The sequence below is a fragment of the Alternaria alternata genome (assembly GCF_001642055.1).
Source record: "Alternaria alternata strain SRC1lrK2f unplaced genomic scaffold CC77scaffold_5, whole genome shotgun sequence".
Classification (NCBI taxonomy): Eukaryota; Fungi; Ascomycota; class Dothideomycetes; order Pleosporales; family Pleosporaceae; genus Alternaria; species Alternaria alternata.
The window spans coordinates 1,142,584-1,162,289 of record NW_017306194.1 but is presented as its reverse complement, the minus strand read 5'-3'; the positions used below and the strand labels follow the sequence as shown (position 1 = coordinate 1,162,289).

Here is a 19,706-nt window from a genome sequence, read left to right as displayed (position 1 = left end):
TCGAGACTATGCATGGTGTTGATGGCTAGCACACGAGCTGTTCGTCGGGACTTCTAGCGGCAAAACTGTAGCGAACATCTTGGTGGAGCATACCGCGCGGGCTATCGCGACTTGAAGATAAGACTACCGGAACGGGCCTACCAGCCAGCGACCACAACCAAAATTACTTCCGATGCGGAGGCAGGGTAGTATCTAAGCGTGGAGTGGATCTAGGGTCGATCTTGTGCTGCACGAAGTCGTTCTTGATATTTAAGATGGAGCATGCCCCAGATGGGAGCCTCTTCAGCGGCGAACGTCAATACTCCGTCACGCAGTAGTGCGTCCATCTCGATATCTTATATATACCTTGCGACTACCTTCAAGAACCACCCAACGTGGATTCCGAACGCCAACCACTCATCCAACCTCAATCCTCACCAGGACTAGGCGTACCGAGACCTTCACTCGCTTCTGATAGCCCCCCACGTCATACGAGCGGGGATCTTCAATCCTACCAAGCAACGGCTTCGAGCAGCCGAAGCGAGAGCTTCATAAGGCCTGTTGCAACCTCGACCGTTCACCATTCAAGTGACGAAGGATTTTTCTTCTACAGCCTCATCATGGAGAGAGTCAAGAATTCAAAGGTCGCTTACTGGGCGGATAAGCTCGCAGTCGAGAGTGAGCCCAACCTCACGACCGCGCAGCTTATGCTCTTCAACCACGACTTGAAGCCAGTCGAACCGGAGCGTCGACAATGGGGTGCTTGGAATTTCGTAGGCTTCTGGGTTGGTACGTCAAGGACTCTCGAAACCGACCATGAACGTGGGCTAATCATGTATAGCGGACTCTTTCAACATCAACACATGGATGATTTCTTCCGCAAACATCGTTGACGGTCTGTCATGGTGGCAATCCTGGATATGCGTTTGGGTATGAGATCTGATATCTGACTATATAGACATACGCTGATTCAACAACAGCTTGGCTACTCCATCGCCGCCTGCTTTGTCTGCATGACTGGTCGTATCGGTGCGACCTACCATATCTCTTTCCCCGTCGTCAACCGCTCATCCTTTGGTATTTGGGGAGCATTATGGCCCGTCTTCAACCGCGCGGCCATGGCTAGTATCTGGTACGGCGTACAAGCATGGATTGGCGGTACCTGTGTACGCCTAATGATCCGCGCCATCTGGAACAACTGGCGAGACTCCGAAGGCCCTGGTACAGGCGGCATCACCAACGGCATTGCCGGCTCTGGCACCAGCACGGTCGCCTTTGTATCTTTCTTCTTGTTCTGGGCTGGATCGCTACCTTTCATCTATCCACCAGTACACAAGATCCGCCACTTGTTCACGGTAAAAGCCTACGTTGTTCCTACCGCTGGAGTTGCCTTCTTCATCTGGGCTATCGTTCGTGCAAAGGGGTTGGGCCCAATCGTTCATCAGCAAGGCACGGCTAAGGGATCTGAGCTTGGCTGGTTGATGGTCCGTGGAATCATGAGCGCCATTGCCAACTTTGCTACCTTGATTGTTAACGACCCTGACTTTGCCCGTTTCGCAAAGAAGCCATCGAACGCCTTCCTTCCGCAACTGCTAACGATTCCTATTGGATTTGCAATTACCTCATTCATTGGAATCATTGTGTCATCATCGTCGACTGTCATCTTTGGCGTGGCTATCTGGGATCCTCTAAAGCTGCTAGAGTCTTTCCTGAACGAGGGTGGATCAGCGCAGCGTTTTGGGGTATTCTGCATTGCCGCAGCCTTTGCTCTCGCTCAACTCGGCACAAACATCGCAGCAAACTCCATCAGTGCGGGAACTGACATGACAGCGCTTGCACCCCGATGGATTAGCATCAGACGAGGTGGTTACATTTGCGCGCTCGTCGGCCTGGTGATGTGCCCCTGGAACCTACTCTCCGATACCAACAACTTCACGACCTACCTCTCTGCCTACTCAGTCTTCCTTTCCTCCATCGCAGGTGTTATGATCTGCGACTATTACGTCGTCCGAAAGGGCTACCTTCAGATCAAGGATCTCTACTCTGGAAAGAAGACCGGTCCATACTACTACACCCTTGGATTCCACTGGCGCGGTTACGCAGCCTACATTGCCGGTATTCTCATCAACGTCGTCGGCTTTGCAGGTGCCATTGGTCGTGACGTACCCGTTGGTGCGAAGCGTATCTATGACCTTAATTTCTTCGCTGGTTTCCTTGTCGCGAGCATCACGTACTGGGCACTATGCAAAATCAGTCCTATTCCAGCGTGCAGTGACACTTGGATGGAGGTCGGTGATGAAATTACGGATATCAGTGTCGCTTATACTGATGGTGATGACCGGTACGATGAAGAAGTCATGCATGGTGCAGACGCAAAAGGAATCGAGGCGTCAAAGAATTTTTAGACATGTTATTGTTATGATCTGCAAGGTGGGGGTTTGTTATGGATTTAGCAAGGGCGAGAGATACCAGACCGCGCCTTGGGTCACAGTCATTTTCGCAATGCAACCTTTACTTCACATGTGCCGTTTGCATTTGGTTTTGCAAAATAAGTTGATGAAACTGAGTTGGTGCCAGGAATGCTGGGCGGCAAGGTCGACTCAGTTAGCGTGTCAACTAGCGCCTGGTGCTTTTACCAACCTCCCCAAGGTCGTTCTTGCGAATTTCATTACCTTCGTCATCGACGTCATCAAATGTTGTTATTTCTTGTTGTGCAAATGAAGGAGCTGGTCCAAGCTACGACAAGACACGCTTCTGTACACGCGAGACTCCGATTGTTAATTGCAGCCCCAACAACTATGTCTCTCGGATTACGGCTCTCCAAAAGTTACCTGAATAAGCAGCAGTGGGAAAATGGCCGATCCCTAGATCTTTGATCGCGCCATCCATGACGAACAGGTACCAAAAGTGGTAGCACAACTGATTAACGTATCTTCATCCTTGTCGACGCCTCTTCCGTCTTCCAAATGGCTTTCTTCACTGTATTCCAGAACATCGCTGCTTACACGACAACGCATGCGCCATCTAACTTCACACTGTCACGCCGTGTATACACACTTCTGGCACGTAGATTAAACATCCGGGGTACTGCTCGCCTTCCCATCATGTCCCGATATGGATCGGGATCCAAGAGCCGACATGGAGGCTCGCTCGCTAGCGAAGCATGTATAGTGTTGCGCAGCCAATAGTCTTTAACCGGTCCGGCGACAGCATCTTCGTATATTACATGGATATTGAGGTAGTACTATCGCCTCTATGTGAAGTGGGCGTGACGAGGCTGGTCAGAAAGAGACGAATGGCAGGTGGTGGTAATGTGATCATGAGGGATATTGAATGCTAGCATTGGGCGTAGAGGTCGGACAGTGCGGTCGCCTGGGGACTATATAAGAACGAGAGAAGAATAAAGATGTAACCCGTATCGACCTTCAAGGCAAACATCTGATCAAATCAATATGCTGTTCTCAAACGTTTTCCTGCCTACCGCGCTTCTTGCTGCGCAGGCTGCCGCCCACGGCGCTGTCACCAGCTATGTCATCGACGGAGTTACGTACCCAGGGTAAGCTGTCTTTGTGAAAATCTGCAAAGTTATTGAGTCTGACTGCTAATCGGTAATCTAGTTACGAAGGTTTCTCACCCGCCTCCTCGCCCAAGACAATCCAACGCCAATGGCCCGACTACAACCCCACAATGAGCGTCAACGACAAGAAAGTCATGTGCAACGGTGGCACATCAGCCGATCTCTCTGCCAAAGTAGCTGCGGGCGGAAAGATTCGTGCCAACTGGAAGCAATGGACGCACGAGCAGGGTCCAGTCATGGTCTGGATGTACAAATGCTCTGGTGACTTCAAGAGCTGCGATGGCAGTGGAAAGAAGTGGTTCAAGGTATGCATTCCCACATCTCAATCATATTTACCTTTGTGTTAACCGGTACGGCTAGATCGACCAAGAAGGCATGACAGCGCCTCCCCTTTCGGGACGTAACTGGGGTACGGCCAAGGTCCTCAAGAACTTGTACTGGGAATCCGTTGTTCCCAAGTCGCTTGCGCCTGGTAACTACCTCGTTCGTCATGAGTTGCTTGCTCTCCACCAGGCCAATACGCCTCAGTTTTATGCCGAGTGCGCGCAGATTGAAGTGACGGGTAGCGGCAGTGCGTCGCCAAGTGGTGATTATCTGGCAAACATCCCTGGATACGCGGCACAGAGTGACCCGGGTATCACGGTTGATACGTACAGCAGTGCTATCACTACATACACTTGCCCAGGACCTAAGGTGTGGACTGGTTAGGATACGAGTGAGACGTATTGGTGAGAGGGGGCAAAGGAGGGAGTGGTTCAACATCAGGATGCACGTCAAGACGCGACGACATGCTGATGTCAGGCGACACCAAGTACTGTTTGCAATCGTCTTGTGGTCTTTTGGTTCATAGGCGTGTCAAATGACCTGCCGACATACGCAAATTGAATTGTTGACTGTGTTATTTTCGCATTCCGTGTTGAAGTGTGCGCCTAGGTATCTCCATGTCATGCATTGATGCTTCCTCCCAACTCTTGCTCGAGCATTTACTCCTCAGTAAAAGCAGCGTACTCCTCCTTTGTCATGGTCTTGCCGCTTGGCTCACCAGACACGGTGATCTTTGCAATCCACGCGTCGCCTTCGGGGTCCTTGTTGACGTTGGCGGGCGTCTGCTCTAGCGCCGAGTTGACCTCGGCGACGACTCCGGAGATGGGTGTGAGGATATCTGAAGCAGACTTGACTGACTCGACAGCGCCAATGGCATCGCCTTCGCTGACGTCCATTTCAACCTGGGGAAGCTCGATGTAGACTACGTCGCCAAGGGCCTTTGCTGCGTATTCTGAGATACCTAGGGTGCCTGCGCGACAGGTCAGTCATTGTGCGCTTGGATAGCAAGAGCGCCCCGGGATGCGGGGGAGTGGGGGAGGCTGAACGTACAGGTCTTGCCGTCCGCAGACATCTCAATCCACTCATGGTCCTCAGTGTACTTCTTCTCCTTCACTGCGCCCAGTCAGCGATCCTGCCTGCAATTCAATTGCTTTCCAAAGCTTCAGGTGTGCGTACGAGCGGCAGATACCGAGAATAGCCGTTGCGTCGGAGTCGCCTGCTGCTGCCACCTCTGGCACACGAAAGGTGATGGTCTCCTCGCGGCAGCAGAGGTGAATTGGCGCGCAGCGCGTGCGATTGAAGTCCGGGCAGCCATTTTGCAGTGATTGTGTGTGGGAATGTGAAAGCTTCAAGTTTGTGGGAGTCGGAGAGGTGATAACACGCGCCAAGGACATCGGTGTGGAGCTCCTCCGCGGTTGCGGAAAGGTTGGCCGCTTTCGAACAGTTTTCGCGACGGAAGGCACGACGTCAGCAACAACACCGCGCAATCGAGGCAAGATGCTGTACGAGATGATAGGAGTGGTATGTTGCGTGTCGCATTGTCTGCATGAGGGAATACTGACTGGCGCAGGTACGGCCTGGCCGCCTCTCTGAAGTAAAAGAGTAATTTCGCCCTCCCACCACTCCACCACCTCCAGCACACCGCTGACACGATATCCTGTAGAATCGCCAAAACTGCTGGCAAGATTGTCCTCGATCAGCAGGGCGTCGTCCGTGGCGTCTCCAACTGGGGCACCTTCCTCCTCCCCAAGCCAGCAAAGAAGCTGCAGTCCACACACCACTACGGCCACCACTTCATCATGCGCTTCGATGCGAGTGCCCGCGCACAGCACGCGTTACGGCGAACCATGAGTCTGGACCCCAGGTTGATCAGATATAGCGTCGTCAAGATGGGCACCAAGTTTGAGGAGATCAAGGATGTGCCAGGAACCGCCAAGTTTAGGTGATGGACTTATGAACAGAAAGCATGGGCGGATTACAATGACGGAAATGTATCATATGGTGTACATGGGTCTATATGGGTCTATATCATGATACAGGCTGCATTGCATACGGCGTTTGGGACATCTGCGATACACTAGAGACCTTACACGACAGATGCGTGTTTGGACGCGCTTCAGAATCAACTGCTCGAGTGAGACTTCTGGTCGCCGCTTTTCGTACAATCGCTCCTCGCAACAGACTTCCACTAGGAGAAAGCAGTGCTCCAAACGTTGGCCCAACTGGGCGTAGCGCATTCATGGTCCAGACTTGGCGAGACATGTGGGCATCGCTCCTTCCCTCCTTCAGTGACTCACCACACCCACTCGCTCAACTACATCAGAGCACCTTGATCTACGTCTCAACCCGCTACACCCTAAGAGATTAGTATGGCCGGCTTTCGCGATCTGCCTCGAGACTCACGAGATGAAATCTATACCTGCTATGCCATCAGCCTAGGCTGTCCTTCACGAGATTGGTAACTAATGCGAACGTGAATAGTGGTGTTCTTCGCGGTTTCCTCTTTCTTTTCATCCAATAACCAGCCCATTTGGCGTAAAAGATTTACTCCTCCATGCTTCGAGCAGTTTCAACCTGGAGATAGCTGAGAGACGGGCGATCACGTTCCGACGTATTTGGAGAGTCAGGACCAGATCAGATGGGATTGGAAGCTGGGATTGGGAGCCGTATTCGTCAAAGTAAGAGAGAGGGTCCGGCATGAGCAACATGGAAGTGAGCCGTGGATTTGATATGTACTGCGCCGATACGGGTGAGGATATGTCGAATTGCAAGCCCAGAGACGATGAAGTTGATACAGTAAGATTGGTATGCTTGGTCCTGAGTAAGCCTTAATATTTCACATTCAACCTTGCCTTCTGTTCGAGAGTGTTGCTGCCTTCACCTGGACCTCTTATCGCCTTTAGAATACCTCTCTCACCACTCACCGAGAGCCACTTCACCTCGCTAGCACTCAACTAGAGTACATAAGGTACTAGAACAGCTACCTTCTTCCTGAAACTTTCTCTTCTTCTCAGTCCTCCGAGCTTGATCGTCGTCAGGCAAACTCACTACGCATACACCAGACTCAGGAGCACAGAAGCTACTTTACAGACTGCCAAGGTAACACGATCAGATCAACCATTTTGTTGACGGTAACATTAAAATTTCACGGCATATAAGAAGCTACCAGTAACCATCGGCACGGTCTCCGAAGATGCCGCTCCTCGATATGCCACCGGAAGTATTCGAGAATGTCATACACGAGCTAGTTACTCTTGCTGGTATCCGTAGGGCTTGGAAGCTTCGTGGAGTCTGCCGTAAGTAAAATGGCAGTAGTGTGTTATTTTCTGGTACGAGCTAATAAACTGAAGGTACCTTCAAAGCCACTATAACATATAATGTTTTTGCAAAGCAGCCTGTCAAGGCATTCGGGTATCGTACGCAGCGCATCTTCAGTGAGAATTCGGGACGATACCTCTACTATCGAAGCAAAGTACTTCTCGATGCACATCCCGATCTTCCAAATATGGTAAACGACATGGTCAACCACATGGCCAAAGGAATGAACAAGGATACAGGAAACGAAAAGGAAACTTTGCGACAAGGTCTCTGTGACTCTCTCCAACTTTCCCATGAAAATCTCCTATTCTGGTGGGTTTTCAGACGTGAGACACCAGGACTTCCATTAGGCTGGATGTACCCTCATCCCCCATTCGGACATCTCGATAAGCTGGTGGCCGAAATTTGCCTAGGATATCATTCCCGTATACCCGCATTGATGCAGGGACTACCAAGCTTTGAGGGCCACCATATCTTTGGTGCACCCCTGCAGCTTGCAACGAAGCTTGGTCACAAAGCTGTCATGAAGGCAATGCTGGAGAACATTTCAGCAGTCCTGAATGATCCGAATGATCCGAGGTGCACACGGGATGCTATCATAATGGACATGTGCATATTCGTGCATCCAGGTCCCTCGAAGCTATCCATGAAGCATTCTTTCATAGGAGATGCAGTCGTCACCGCAATCTGTCAGAACGATGAAGACCTCCTCAATCTTTTGTTGGGCTGGTACAAGAGCCATGCATTCGCCATACCGGCGAAGGTTTGGGATCGCTTCTTGAAGACTGCAATTACTCGGTCCAGCCTTGCAATGATTCGAGCTGTTGCTACACTCAGGAGCACCAGACGCCGTTCCGCTTGGAAGGTTAGATGGATTGATTATCAGACAGCGTGCGAGCACAATCGCGAAGACGTAATACGATTCTTCCTCGATCACGGCCACATCGATGTCAACAACAAGGCAGTTGCTTCATCCCCACTAGTCAAGGCTGTGGTTGTAGGGCGCCCGAACATCGTGAAGATCCTTGTCGAAGCCGGTGCGGACGTGAATTACGTATCTACTTGGAAATCGAAGCAGACAACAGCCATCCTGGTCGCGATCAAGAGGCGGAACTTCAAGATATCTCACTATCTTCTGGAAAAGGGTTCACATATTCCTCAAATCTCGAATGTGTGGGATGAGAGAGGTCTTATGCTTTGCTACAAGTATATAAAGCTTAAAAGGATGGAAGACGGCTGTCGCGGTTTTCCGTCCTACACAGAATTCTGCGGTATGTCACATGAAGTGAGGGGCAAGCTTTGAGTGTACTGCATGGTTTTCTTGGGTTATTTCCAGCTAAAAGGATCTGCGATTACAGGGGCGAGTCTTCGTTTGAAGATTAAGGCGCTACCTTTTCAAATATGAGGGGAGCCTGGTCAATGTCTCCACTCTTAGCCCAGAGCTTTGCGGGCGAGCTTGACATTTACATGCGTTCAAAAGTCATCTTGAGCTATACCCTTAGAGGGAAAACAAACACCTTGATTTTGATAGGGCGCTGGTTTGACCGTCAACTTGTAATTACATCATCGGATTCAGGCGCCAGCCTTGCGTGTGAGTGTACCTGTCTCTACTTTGGTCACGTGCTAATAATGCTTGGCGATAAGACAAACACAACTTCCCCTCTGCTGCCGCCTCCTAGTCCATTTCAGTCCCCACTCGTTCTCTCCAACAATTCACAAGGAAAGCGTTAAGTCAGTACACATATAGTAAGTAATCCAGTCGCGTCGAACTCTGGAACCTGCTAACTCGAAACTTGTTGCTCGAGTTTCATATACAGCAGTAGCAAACTCCTTGTCGCGATGGAGTTACTCGATTTCCCCCCGGAGACCTTTAGACGCATGATTGACTATCTCGTGAGCGGCGCTGGGGTGATCGAATCTTGGAAGCTGCGTGGAGTCTGTCGTAAGACACCCTTCTTAGCATTTGCGTAAGTATGCAGTACTGACTTCCCAGGCAATTTCGATCAAGAGATCAGCGAGAACATATTAGCCATACAACCCATGGGAGCTTTCCGCTCTCATCTCGCAAGTCGCCTTCTTAGCGAGCCAGAGAACATGAAGCATTACCTCGCATACCACGTAAAGAATCCACGCGATGTTTTTCTCGAACTGCTTACGAAGATACGAGAGATGGTAGAGTATGTTACCAAGGAACTCGAGACCGAAAATGATTGCCAAGATCGCAACATCCTACTCGAAGTTTGCGCCTGTGTGGCAGACACGTGTCGATACACCGGGGACTTGCTATGGACCTCTGAACCGGACCTCTGTTACGAACCTTGGCTCACATTTAGGAATGAGTGGCGCCAGAAGCAGTGCCAATCTCCAGGCTCGGGTTTGGACTGGCATGAGAAATTTATCGCGGCGTTAAGCGTACGCGCTTACGGGCTAGTCGCTAGGTTGCTACCTGATGCGCCCAGATATCTTCGACAGAGTGTATGGGATTATCCAATCTCAGCTGCTGTTCGGCTTGGAGACTCAGAGATGATCACACTTATGCTTGATGTCCTGGATCAGGAAAAGAGCAAGATCTGGAAAAGGAACCAGATGCTCGACAGCGATTCTATATACAACATTCAAGTTGGTGTCTCACACTCTATCACCAACAACCACGCCGAAATGACAGCCCTCCTGCTTGAATACCTCCACGACTATAAGTTCCTCACAAACAAGCCTTTTTATCATGAGTGGGTTAAACTCGCCATTGACTGCCAGAACAATGAGTCACTGAAGTCTCTTCTCCAAGTTACAGCCGAGGACAGCCCCTATCACATCGTCAATAGAACCTTCGAACAGGGTTGTAGAAAGGGCAGCCTCAATATCGTCAAGACGCTTCTCAAATACGGACAAGTACAACTGCACTCTAGCAGCAGTACCTCGTCAGCACTGGCAGCTTCCATAAGATCAGGTACTGTAGATATGGTTCGGGAGGTGGTTGAAGCTGGCGCCGACATCGACTACGCTATGACTACTCATCGAATCGCTAGACGCCCCACTATCACATCATTGGAATACGCCATACACATCAAGAAGTATGATGTGGTAGCTTACTTGATCGAATGTGGAGCGAAAGTCCCTTCGGAGAGCATTTGGCCCTCTCGAGGTAAGATACTCAAGGTCCTCCAGAAGGCTGTGGAAGAGCGAAAAAAGAAAAGTAAGACATCTAAAGCAGCCAAGATAGCTAAGTGACGGTATTACTATGCTCTGGCTGCCTGAGAAGATTTTTGATCGGGGTTAGGCGGATGCCACGGTGTTTAGTATTGGAGCCAGATACAAGTGCATACTTCACTTTAATGATGATGGATCGGAAAGCCATGCAGAGAAAACATGGAAGGCATCCAACGATGTTCAACGCTCCTTCATCCCCCGTCCCTCGGCCTCTCTCTACAGTTACTTCGCGCAAGGAGACGTCCTGATTTCTGCCAATCAGCTAACAATAAAACAATTTTGTTGATGTCTCTGTTTCACTCCCTGAGACCGAATCTTGATGACAGCGGCTTTCGCATACCGTGAATGCATTTATAGTGACAGCTATCCAGTTAGCAAGCTTTGGTGCCTTCTTTAGGCAGGATGCAATTCTTTCACGTAACTATTCCGAAGCAACAATAGGGCATAATTTATATATTTGTGCTTACATAGTCTTCTGGCCACTTTCTCTTCCACTGTATTCCCCTCACATCAGCCATCATCCTTGCGCATCACCTTCGCGATCAACTCCGAACCTCAACTGAGCTCACCACGACACAGCCATGACGGAACTTCTCGAATTAACTCCGGAGATATTCAAAATGATCGTCCATGAGTTCAACGCCGAATCTCCAAGCTCGACGTGGAAGCTCCGAAGCGTATGTCGCACATTCGCCGCCGAAATCGAGGACGACTTGCTTAGCCACCAGCCTGAAAATGTTGTCGAAAAGACGCCCGAAGTCATCAAAAATAAGATGGCCGAGTACCTAATCATCCATCTTCACAAGATCTCTGATGTCAACGATCCATTGCTCAAGATGCTTCGTCGTATGGCCGACTACTTGATCCGGGAGCTTGCGATCCCAGAGAAAGATCGGAAAGTCACTGAGACTAGTATGATTGAGGGTTTTGTGCGAGTCTGTCAACCCACACGCGTCAATACCATGATGTGGGGTAGATTTAGGGGCATACATCCACTTTGTACGTCGTTTGTGAATATAGATAACGACGGTGAGCTTGATCATTGGCAAAAGGTCGTAGCAGCTATGGCATTCCTGGCATTCGACTTGGTGCGGACTCTGCTAGCAACGATGCCTCTCAACACCTGGATACCCGGCATATATATCGGTCGATGTCCACTAGTGATGGCTGTGGCCGCGAACAACAATGGCCTCTTCAACGAAGTTATGGATCATTTCAATCAGCTCATAAAAACGTCTAGAGGCAGAGATATGTGCAGGAACGGATACGATTTCGACGATGCGTTCTACATTGCTGTCAACACTGGTAACTCCCGCTTTGTCGAGGAACTCGTCGAGTTTTGCCCGAGGCTTCGCCATTATGTACCTAAAGAAACATACAACGAATGGCTTGACTCTGCCATTGCGAGTTTAAACACAGATATCGTCAAGTCAGTCTTGCTTCTGTGTTCTTCGCGAGACAAGGTCAATCCATATATCTTGGCCAATGCATGCCGCACAGGTAGTACCGATATTGTCAACACGCTTTTGAATGAAGGTAACGTAGGTGTCAATAAAAGTCTACTTGTATCCTTCAAGGCTCACCCACTTTGCTGTGCCATCCAGTATGGCGATATACCTATCATCGGCGCAGTCCTAGATGCTGGTGCAGATATAAATGGGAAGGCATACAGGCCTGAGCTCGAATATCCAGGTCTTACTTGTTCGCCATTGGAGATAGCCTTCGAGCGCGGAGACAAGGCTGTGATACAATTCCTCCTGAGCAGAGGAGCTACGATACCGCCTCGAGCTGACTGACCAAGAGTGAGGAGGCTGTATGATGTGGTACGAGAGGCTGCGATTGCAAACGGGTGGGAAAATGTGCCTACGTATCCATACTGAAATACTATGGTATCGACTCGTGGAACGACTACGCTCGAGGTGGACGCGTGATCTTCGGGACAAGCTAGGTGGCGGTAGCTTCTTCCCATGATGGGCGCCATAGGAGAAAACCGACGAAACGACCAATGTAAGATTTGCTGGTCTGGTGTTCGATGCGTAGCGTGGTCTAGGTATCGGTTTGTGGAAAATGATGTTATCACGGTGATCATTTAGCATCCTCAAGATTGACCGAAGTAGTGAATGAAGTCCAGCTTGATTCAGCTCGTGTAACACGTTTGCGGAAGGCTCTGGTTCCGTAAACTGATTGTCAATTCGTAATTCCTTGGAGACACGTCGCTGTCTAGCTCACACAACATCTTGAACTGGAGATCCTCCTTTGTGGTCTCAATCGCTTTTTCTTGATTCAAGACTCCGCAACTGTGACGATACAACAACAAGACGCGCTTGCGACGCTCTGGACCGTCCGTGGTGATTCCCGTCAATGCGAGGCATGCGTCGTTGGATCGGCGGCGTGACGCGGACCGATCTGACGTCATGGCAAATCCCCAACGAAACAGGAAGTAAATCCCGCGATCCCCTTAGAGCCAAAGCCGAGGTGCAGGGCTCACTCATGCACGAAATGTTTGTTATAACGCTAGATTGTGCTGAGCAAATCAGAGGCCAGCGGACCTACTCGGATCAACGCCGTCTCCTCTGTTCTACACCACCTGGGCTGCGAGAACTCCGATGCTCCGTCGGCACACACTCACTGTCTCGTTCAACCTGTGTCAGATAGGGATTACTTCGGCTCGAGCATGCGATTGGAGCTTCTCTGCTTTCTTGAGGCTTGTACGCTTAGCCAGCGCGACCCTCAAATAGATGTTAACGCGGACTTTATGTAAGCTGCTGACGGATTAGAAGCATTGTTAGCCTAGACTAAACATTGAATTCTCATCACTATCCTGAAACGTAATGCGGTCTCGCTGATCATTAAGGCAGAGCTTAAACGCAGATGTCTCATTTGCGAACTGTCATCTGTCTGCATATGTGCTCGCACTCGCTGAGGGAATGACAACTCTACATCATGTGAAATTACAGTGTGGCACTAAGGTTTCGCAGAAGGCCCGTCGTATTCGGTACGGGTTTGAAGCTACCTACGATCAGCGTCCACAGAGCTCGCGAATGTTAACTACCTAGGTAACTGTATTTGTACACGGAAAGTACACATCTGGCTATAGTCTACGCCTCTGACAGTAATTTGTGGCAGCAAAGAAAGAGCATGTTCAATTAGAAATGAGCGAGAGATGGGTCATTTATTCTTAGCACTTCGCAAAGGCCCGTTAGTCAAGCACTACTCTCTGCTCGTGCGTCTATACTACCTAGGTAGGCCTAGTTGAATTACGTAAAGCGCAGAGGGTAGGGTGTCTCGTAGACTAAGCTTATCTAACGGTAAGCTTATGCAACATTATAAGTATGAGGATACTTACTGGGACTCTTGAGATAGCAGTTCAGCAGTATCACGACTCTTCGAGCAATTCATACCCGTTTGTCATCAGACGACACCTTCAGCATGTCCAAACCTCAGCTTGTTTTTGTTCCCGGATCAGCGCATGTCCCTGCGCACATGGCTCCGTTGATGGAGAAATTGAATTCCTTCGGTTACACAACTCATTGCCGCCAGATGCCTTCCGTCGACAACCCCAGTCCCCCTGAAGATCTCTCTCAAGATATCACAGCTCTACGTTCACTAGTTGAAGAAGCTATTGGAGACGGTAACGATGTTATCGTGATACCCCATAGCTGGGCTGGCCTCGTTGCCGGCTCTGGGTTAGTCGGGATGAGCAAGAAGGAAAGGGAAGCGGTAGGCAAAAGAGGCGGTGTCGTAAGGACTGGCTATATCACCAGTTTTCTCTTACCCGAAGGAGTCGGTATCTCGGATGTAGGCCGGGGCCAAGGCCAGCCTCCGGACTGGATCAAACTTGAGGGGAATCAGTTGATCTATACTGACCCCGACGTCTTCTACAAAGATCTCCCCGAAAACGAATCTAAGCACTGGTTCTCGCTTGTCAAGACTCATGGAGTTGGGTCTGCCGCGGCCAAGGCGACGGGTACAGCGTGGAAAGTCATCCCAACAAGCTACCTACTTTGTGAAGAAGATCTCGCCATTGCTCCGGAGACACAGGAGGGGATGATCCAGATTGCCAAGGCCGCTGGCGCTGACATCGATGTGACCAGGATCAAGTCCAGTCACAGTCCTTTCCTTAGCAAGATAGACGAGACTGCTCAATGGGTTCGCCGTGTCGCGGGCGAGAAAGTGTAGAAAGGTCAATGTTTATTAGTCAACAATTCCGGGAACTAGCTAGAAGAAGAACAAATTACTTTTCTTGTGGGCATCGTACGCCAGAGACTCACTGCCAAAATAAAAAATGTTTTCGTGGGTCGGACAGAGTCGCTGCAAGAACAGGTGACTGACGTGGCGTTTGCACCTTCTACATTGGTTGGCCCACACAACGACCACAATCTCGCGCGACCCAAACAACCAGAGATCTTCTTGCAAGTCACCTCTCAGGCAAGACTGATATGAACGTAGCGCAAGTAAGTCTACCTAATCATTTCAGCTCACTTTACTTCCTCGCTAACCATTCTAGCGATTCGGCATTACTGAGACTCACCCAAAACCACACTCCACGATGGTGTCCCCAGAGACAGAAACCCCGCAGAAGTCCCAGGAACTCGACCGCGAACCGCGCCAACATTCCCTTCAACCCGCCTCTCATTCTATCAATAATCTACCCGACGAGTTGCTACTTGAGATAGCCACATATCTTGAGGGGGACAACCAGGCTCTCGGAAGTCTTACTCAGGTCTCTCGCCGCTTCAAAGTGATTGGTGGTGAGCTCTTGTATCGAACTATCAACCTGTCCCGCAGTCGAGAAGACAATACTATTTATCTCGTGCGCACTCTCATTGAGAAACCAGACTTGGGAAGCAAGATCCGTCAATTGGCGTTCAGTACAACGATCTATGGAGACAACACTTTGCTCGTGCTTAATCAAGCCATGATATGTACAAACATGTACACTGCAATGTTGCTTCAAATAGCTCAGAGTGTCAACAGACTGGATCTGTTTGGGACAGAGAGTCCGTTCGAGAGCAAGGAGGAGTTTGTTTGGCGGTCCAAACTAATGATTGGCTTGCCGAACGCTGTAGCTGGGCTCCTTCTCGCACTTTGCGACAACCTTCGCATGCTTCACGTCAACGTATACTGTCAGGAGAATTTATGTGTACCCACTTCGGATATTTACAGAGCGCTCTATGGAATTGAAGGCGACAAAGTCCAGCATACACCAGGCCATTGGTCAGGCTTTTCACAATTCCGCACCATCAAGCGCCTGAGAATCTTTGGTGAGAGCATGCGTATGCTGCAATTACCATTTTATTCTTTGCAAGTCCTAGAAATCGATCTATGGCGGGAGTACAGTACTACAGATGCAGCTTACGGGGAACACGAATCTTTCGCCAATTCAGTGGCCCAATGCCTCTTACCCCCTTATCCGAATATCGACACACTGATCGTGCGAAGCGACTGGGCCGAGCTTCATGGCGAGACCCATCTATATCACGACGAACAGCTTCCATGTTTATTCCAAAACCTCCCTCAATCGACTATCACCCATCTCGAGATACTGTTTGTGCGGAGCCCTACGGCCGTCAAGCGTTGGTGTGGCAGCTTCGAGTACATCGCGCGCGCTCTTAGTGACGCGGAAAATGTATCTCTAAGCTTGGAGTACCTAAAGATTGACTATGAAGTTTCCAACCACTTCGATCCAAGACGTTGTTTTGGTCGTTGCACAAATGTGCCTGGTCTTCACTCGTTCTCGAAGTTGACCAAGATGGAGGTTTTACAGGGGGTGCTGCTGTATGAAGCACGCAACACGTTCAATGAACACCACTACTTCAACGGTATCATACCACCCCCAAACCTCGAGTCGCTGACTGTGATATGCCCCACCCTAGCTATCTTTGAGTGGCTTGACATACTGGTCGATCACAAGACCGACGCGCCATATCTATGCGAGATTATCCTCCTGTGCAGATGCGGCTACGGTATCGGACCCAAGGAGTTCGAAGGCGATGTTGCTACCCGCGTCTTCGAGAAGCTGAAAGAATTGGGTGTTGATGTCAGTGTGGTTGAAGAGAAGGTAGGAGCATTCGCGGCTCAAGCTCGGAAGGACGGCTCAGTGTGGGAGGCGGATTGGTCCGAAGATGGATGGGTAGAAGGGCTGTTCGGTGAGGAGATGGGTTGAGTTGATCAGTCTCGATACCCTACTGGTTTGATGGACCTTGTCCGCCCGGCCAGGCTGACAGCTCATTTGCATATGCCATCGGCGTTAAGACATGGAGCTCACGGCGTTAAGCCGCATATAAAGGAAAGCCGCAATGACTTCAAAAGTCCTTTCGTAACCACTCAGGCGGTCTAATAGTGTCAGTTCTATATCACAACCATTAGCAAAATGTCTTTCATCACGCCGACTGCACCAGTGTCTCCCCTGGGTAGACATCGTATCCTCAGCCCCACAGCAGCCGTCCGGGTCTCACCTCTCTGTCTCGGTGCCATGAACTTTGGAGAGGCTTGGAAGGCTTCCCTCGGCGAATGTAGTAAAGAGACGGTCTTCGCTATGCTAGATTACTTCTACGAGCAAGGCGGCAACTTCATCGACACTGCCGTCAACTATCAATTCGGCGAGAGCGAACAGTGGATTGGAGAGTGGATGGAGAAGCGAGACGTTAGAGATGAGATGGTGGTTGCAACAAAGTTTACTGGAATGCAGATCACGGAGAAGGAGAAGGAAGGCGGTGCAAGGTGCAAGAGTAACTACGGAGGCAACAGCGCGAAGAATATGTATACGAGTATTGAGCGGTCACTCAAGGCGCTGAGAACGACCTATGTGGATATTGTGAGTTGAGGCGTCTTCATATTAGTACCGTGCCTGACCTGTTTGCTAGTACTATGTCCACCTCTGGGATTCAACGGTCTCTATACCAGAGCTGATGAATGCGCTCAACGACCTCGTCAGCTCCCGCAAGGTCCTTTACCTCGGCATCTCCGACACTCCAGCCTGGATCGTCGTCAAAGCAAACTGCTATGCCAGACAACACGGTCTACGCCAATTCTCAATCTACCAAGGCCGCTGGTCTGCCGCTGAGCGTTCGTTCGAGCGTGAGATCATCCCCATGGCACTTGATGAAGGCATGGCTTTGGCTCCTTGGGGCGCTATCGGAGGTGGAAGCTTCAAGACAAGGGCGCAAAGAGAAAACCCAGAAGACGGTGGCCGAAAGATGGAGATGATGATCATCGGCAATGAGGAAAAGGTTAGCAACGTTCTCGAGGACATTGCCAATGCGAAGAGCCCAGTGCCGCCGATCACCTCAGTCGCCCTTGCCTATGTTATGCACAAGTCGCCGTACGTCTTCCCCATTGTCGGTGGTCGCAAGATTTCTCATCTCGAGGGCAATACTCAGGCTCTTGGTCTGGTTCTAACGCTGGAGGAGATCCAGCAGATTGATGCAGCGTACGGCTTCGACATGGGATTCCCGCACAACTTCCTTAACCCGGAAAACACAGCGATCATGGGACCAGAGAACAATCGGTACGCGAACAGCATGTGTTTCTTGGATCATGTCAAGAGTCTGAAGCCAATCATGCCGCACCAGGGGGCATTGGATGCTAAGTAAAAGTGAATTTGTTTTGGAGCCATGTTATTAGCAGCATGTGAGTTAGTGAGTCTGTATTACAGACACTTTCTCACGATATGAATCGATGTTTTAACTTGAGCTATTCAAACGAAGTGTGAATTTCTGGTCTTTGCCAACCTTACTGACCTCGATCTTGTAGCCTTTCTCCAGCGCCACCTTCAGACCTTGCTCGGCCTTTCACATTGCAGAAGACTAATCTAACCACATAATGAATTCACTGTTCAAGTCGCACGAGATTGCACAATCGCGGTTCACTATTTTCCTCTTGCTATATAGCCCCTAATCCTACAGTCCTCTAATTCTTCCACCCTCCACACATACGCTCAACAGCCTAGACCCAACTGACAGTTGATCTGGACTGTCCGTGATAATCGAGCTCCGGTGGCTAACACAAAACGCTCTTTCATCGTTCCGACTTGCGACAAGCTCACGAAGAACACCCCCTTCAGTACGACCTTCCTCCGAACTACCATCTTCAACTCCGGTGTCAACTACAACAACACTTACTTGACTCGCAAAGCGACAGAAAACAACCATGACGCCTCCAATTTCCCACTCCTCTGTTCAATACATTCCTGTCGATGCCAAAGTCTGGGATATGATCTTTCTTGACACGAAAACTAAGGTCAACAAGAAGAAGAAAGACGCAGCTGCTGTCGTAGCTACCTCCCAGATCACAGCCAAAGACATTGACATACGCGACTGGTCCTTCGCCGACCGTCAAATGCTAGTCAAGGGTGACCGTGTCCAGATCTTTATCGACGGCGTGCTTATAACGACAATCTCGAAGCCGTTGCTTCGCGCAACTTCTGCAACGGTTGGCGACATTCTCAAAGACGGTACTATCGAGCTGCCAGCAGACACTGACGAGAGCGGTGTAATCCGTGTGGTAGAATATCTTGAAGCCATCGTCAAGGTCACTGCGAAGCCGCTTCCTTTTACTCGCGCGCTGGATATGGCCAAGACATTAGGTGTATGCGCTGCAGCTCGTGCACTTGGGATGGACAAGTACACTGTCCACTTGTACAAGAAGTGCGAAGCTCTTCTTCGACATGATCCGCCGGCATAAGAAGACATTGATGCTATCATTGCATTCAAGACTAGTCACGAGCGTCTTTTCAAGATTGTCGTCAATGGCCTCGTCAAGCATGTATGGGAAGGCACGATACCGGATCCTGAAGACTTCGCTGTCTATCTAGCACAAAACCCTGTTCTCGACGATGCCATCAAGATAGCGATCCAGAAGCATGACTCCTATCTCCGCAAAATGGAGAGGCTTGCCAAACGCGGTGCCCGAGAGGAAGCGAATCAGGCTCGTCACGAGGCCTATCTCCAGGAGAAGGCTAAGCGTGCGACCAAGAAACAGGCAGACGAGAAGGCCTTCTTCGCTGCGAAGGCTTCGAAAGATGCGGCCTTGGAAAAATCTATTCAGAAGAAAATCCGGGCTAGCGAGCCAAAGGAGAGGAGGTTCACCGCAGAGGAGAACGTGCACTACTGGCGCATGTACAGCAAGAAGCCGCCTCAAGGCTGCTAGGCGAAGCTCCAAAGGCGTCTGAATGTTGTTGAGGTTTATATGGGATCACATGGATGGATGGTATATACAAGACATCCTGTATAAGGCGAAGATTAGGCTCAGACAGATTGGGTAGGGAAGCCTTGTGCGCATACTTGTACTTGTCAAAAAC

The 19,706-nt window shown here is 50.1% G+C and overlaps 10 protein-coding genes across 10 annotated transcripts; 9 read left to right on the top strand and 1 right to left on the bottom strand.

Annotated features, from left to right (window-relative positions):
• Window positions 1-599: 599 nt before the first annotated feature.
• CC77DRAFT_1029367 (uracil permease) lies at window positions 600-2,384 on the top strand (the record flags this gene model as incomplete). The annotated part of the gene is made up of 3 exons (XM_018526507.1): window positions 600-768; window positions 821-909; window positions 960-2,384. 3 exons carry the CDS (start codon window positions 600-602, stop codon window positions 2,382-2,384), a joined length of 1,683 nt encoding a protein of 560 aa, XP_018388814.1.
• A 1,047-nt stretch (window positions 2,385-3,431) lies between these two features.
• CC77DRAFT_984299 (cel1 protein precursor) lies at window positions 3,432-4,264 on the top strand (the record flags this gene model as incomplete). The annotated part of the gene is made up of 3 exons (XM_018536168.1): window positions 3,432-3,535; window positions 3,597-3,861; window positions 3,917-4,264. 3 exons carry the CDS (start codon window positions 3,432-3,434, stop codon window positions 4,262-4,264), a joined length of 717 nt encoding a protein of 238 aa, XP_018388813.1.
• A 275-nt stretch (window positions 4,265-4,539) lies between these two features.
• Window positions 4,540-5,195, bottom strand: CC77DRAFT_1059091 (hypothetical protein; the record flags this gene model as incomplete). Its single annotated transcript, XM_018528191.1, has 3 exons — window positions 4,540-4,850; window positions 4,931-4,993; window positions 5,057-5,195. 3 exons carry the CDS (start codon window positions 5,193-5,195, stop codon window positions 4,540-4,542), a joined length of 513 nt encoding a protein of 170 aa, XP_018388812.1.
• A 182-nt stretch (window positions 5,196-5,377) lies between these two features.
• Window positions 5,378-5,826, top strand: CC77DRAFT_1059090 (37S ribosomal protein Mrp17; the record flags this gene model as incomplete). Its single annotated transcript, XM_018528190.1, has 3 exons — window positions 5,378-5,401; window positions 5,451-5,482; window positions 5,544-5,826. 3 exons carry the CDS (start codon window positions 5,378-5,380, stop codon window positions 5,824-5,826), a joined length of 339 nt encoding a protein of 112 aa, XP_018388811.1.
• An 805-nt stretch (window positions 5,827-6,631) lies between these two features.
• On the top strand, window positions 6,632-8,901 carry CC77DRAFT_717856 (hypothetical protein). The gene is made up of 4 exons (XM_018532877.1): window positions 6,632-6,979; window positions 7,040-7,176; window positions 7,231-8,789; window positions 8,843-8,901. Exons 2-3 carry the CDS (start codon window positions 7,074-7,076, stop codon window positions 8,499-8,501), a joined length of 1,374 nt encoding a protein of 457 aa, XP_018388810.1. The 5' UTR covers window positions 6,632-6,979; window positions 7,040-7,073; the 3' UTR covers window positions 8,502-8,789; window positions 8,843-8,901.
• A 1-nt stretch (window position 8,902) lies between these two features.
• Window positions 8,903-10,616, top strand: CC77DRAFT_717803 (hypothetical protein). The gene is made up of 2 exons (XM_018532876.1): window positions 8,903-9,140; window positions 9,192-10,616. The coding sequence occupies exons 1-2, from the start codon at window positions 9,038-9,040 to the stop codon at window positions 10,424-10,426; spliced, it is 1,338 nt and encodes a 445-aa protein (XP_018388809.1). The 5' UTR covers window positions 8,903-9,037; the 3' UTR covers window positions 10,427-10,616.
• Window positions 10,617-10,986: 370 nt separating this feature from the next.
• On the top strand, window positions 10,987-12,201 carry CC77DRAFT_1006747 (hypothetical protein; the record flags this gene model as incomplete). Its single annotated transcript, XM_018523435.1, has 4 exons — window positions 10,987-11,317; window positions 11,382-11,404; window positions 11,458-11,946; window positions 11,983-12,201. 4 exons carry the CDS (start codon window positions 10,987-10,989, stop codon window positions 12,199-12,201), a joined length of 1,062 nt encoding a protein of 353 aa, XP_018388808.1.
• Window positions 12,202-13,420: 1,219 nt separating this feature from the next.
• Window positions 13,421-14,635, top strand: CC77DRAFT_715177 (alpha/beta-hydrolase). Its single transcript, XM_018532872.1, has 2 exons — window positions 13,421-13,713; window positions 13,769-14,635. Exon 2 carries the CDS (start codon window positions 13,835-13,837, stop codon window positions 14,582-14,584), a length of 750 nt encoding a protein of 249 aa, XP_018388807.1. The 5' UTR covers window positions 13,421-13,713; window positions 13,769-13,834; the 3' UTR covers window positions 14,585-14,635.
• A 1,954-nt stretch (window positions 14,636-16,589) lies between these two features.
• Window positions 16,590-18,087, top strand: CC77DRAFT_1092723 (Aldo/keto reductase). The gene is made up of 2 exons (XM_018529644.1): window positions 16,590-17,222; window positions 17,272-18,087. The coding sequence occupies exons 1-2, from the start codon at window positions 16,779-16,781 to the stop codon at window positions 17,998-18,000; spliced, it is 1,173 nt and encodes a 390-aa protein (XP_018388806.1). The 5' UTR covers window positions 16,590-16,778; the 3' UTR covers window positions 18,001-18,087.
• A 180-nt stretch (window positions 18,088-18,267) lies between these two features.
• On the top strand, window positions 18,268-19,555 carry CC77DRAFT_1086436 (hypothetical protein; the record flags this gene model as incomplete). The annotated part of the gene is made up of 2 exons (XM_018529435.1): window positions 18,268-18,994; window positions 19,121-19,555. The coding sequence occupies exons 1-2, from the start codon at window positions 18,557-18,559 to the stop codon at window positions 19,553-19,555; spliced, it is 873 nt and encodes a 290-aa protein (XP_018388805.1). The 5' UTR covers window positions 18,268-18,556.
• Window positions 19,556-19,706: the final 151 nt, after the last annotated feature.

Coding starts and splice junctions, on each gene's coding strand:
- CC77DRAFT_717856 (XM_018532877.1), top strand. CDS start 7,074: ATGCCGCTCCTCGATATGCCACCGGAAGTATTCGAGAATGTCATACAC. Junction 7,177..7,230: donor GAAGCTTCGTGGAGTCTGCC/GTAAGTAAAATG, acceptor AATAAACTGAAG/GTACCTTCAAAGCCACTATA.
- CC77DRAFT_717803 (XM_018532876.1), top strand. CDS start 9,038: ATGGAGTTACTCGATTTCCCCCCGGAGACCTTTAGACGCATGATTGAC. Junction 9,141..9,191: donor GAAGCTGCGTGGAGTCTGTC/GTAAGACACCCT, acceptor CTGACTTCCCAG/GCAATTTCGATCAAGAGATC.
- CC77DRAFT_715177 (XM_018532872.1), top strand. CDS start 13,835: ATGTCCAAACCTCAGCTTGTTTTTGTTCCCGGATCAGCGCATGTCCCT.
- CC77DRAFT_1092723 (XM_018529644.1), top strand. CDS start 16,779: ATGTCTTTCATCACGCCGACTGCACCAGTGTCTCCCCTGGGTAGACAT. Junction 17,223..17,271: donor GAACGACCTATGTGGATATT/GTGAGTTGAGGC, acceptor CCTGTTTGCTAG/TACTATGTCCACCTCTGGGA.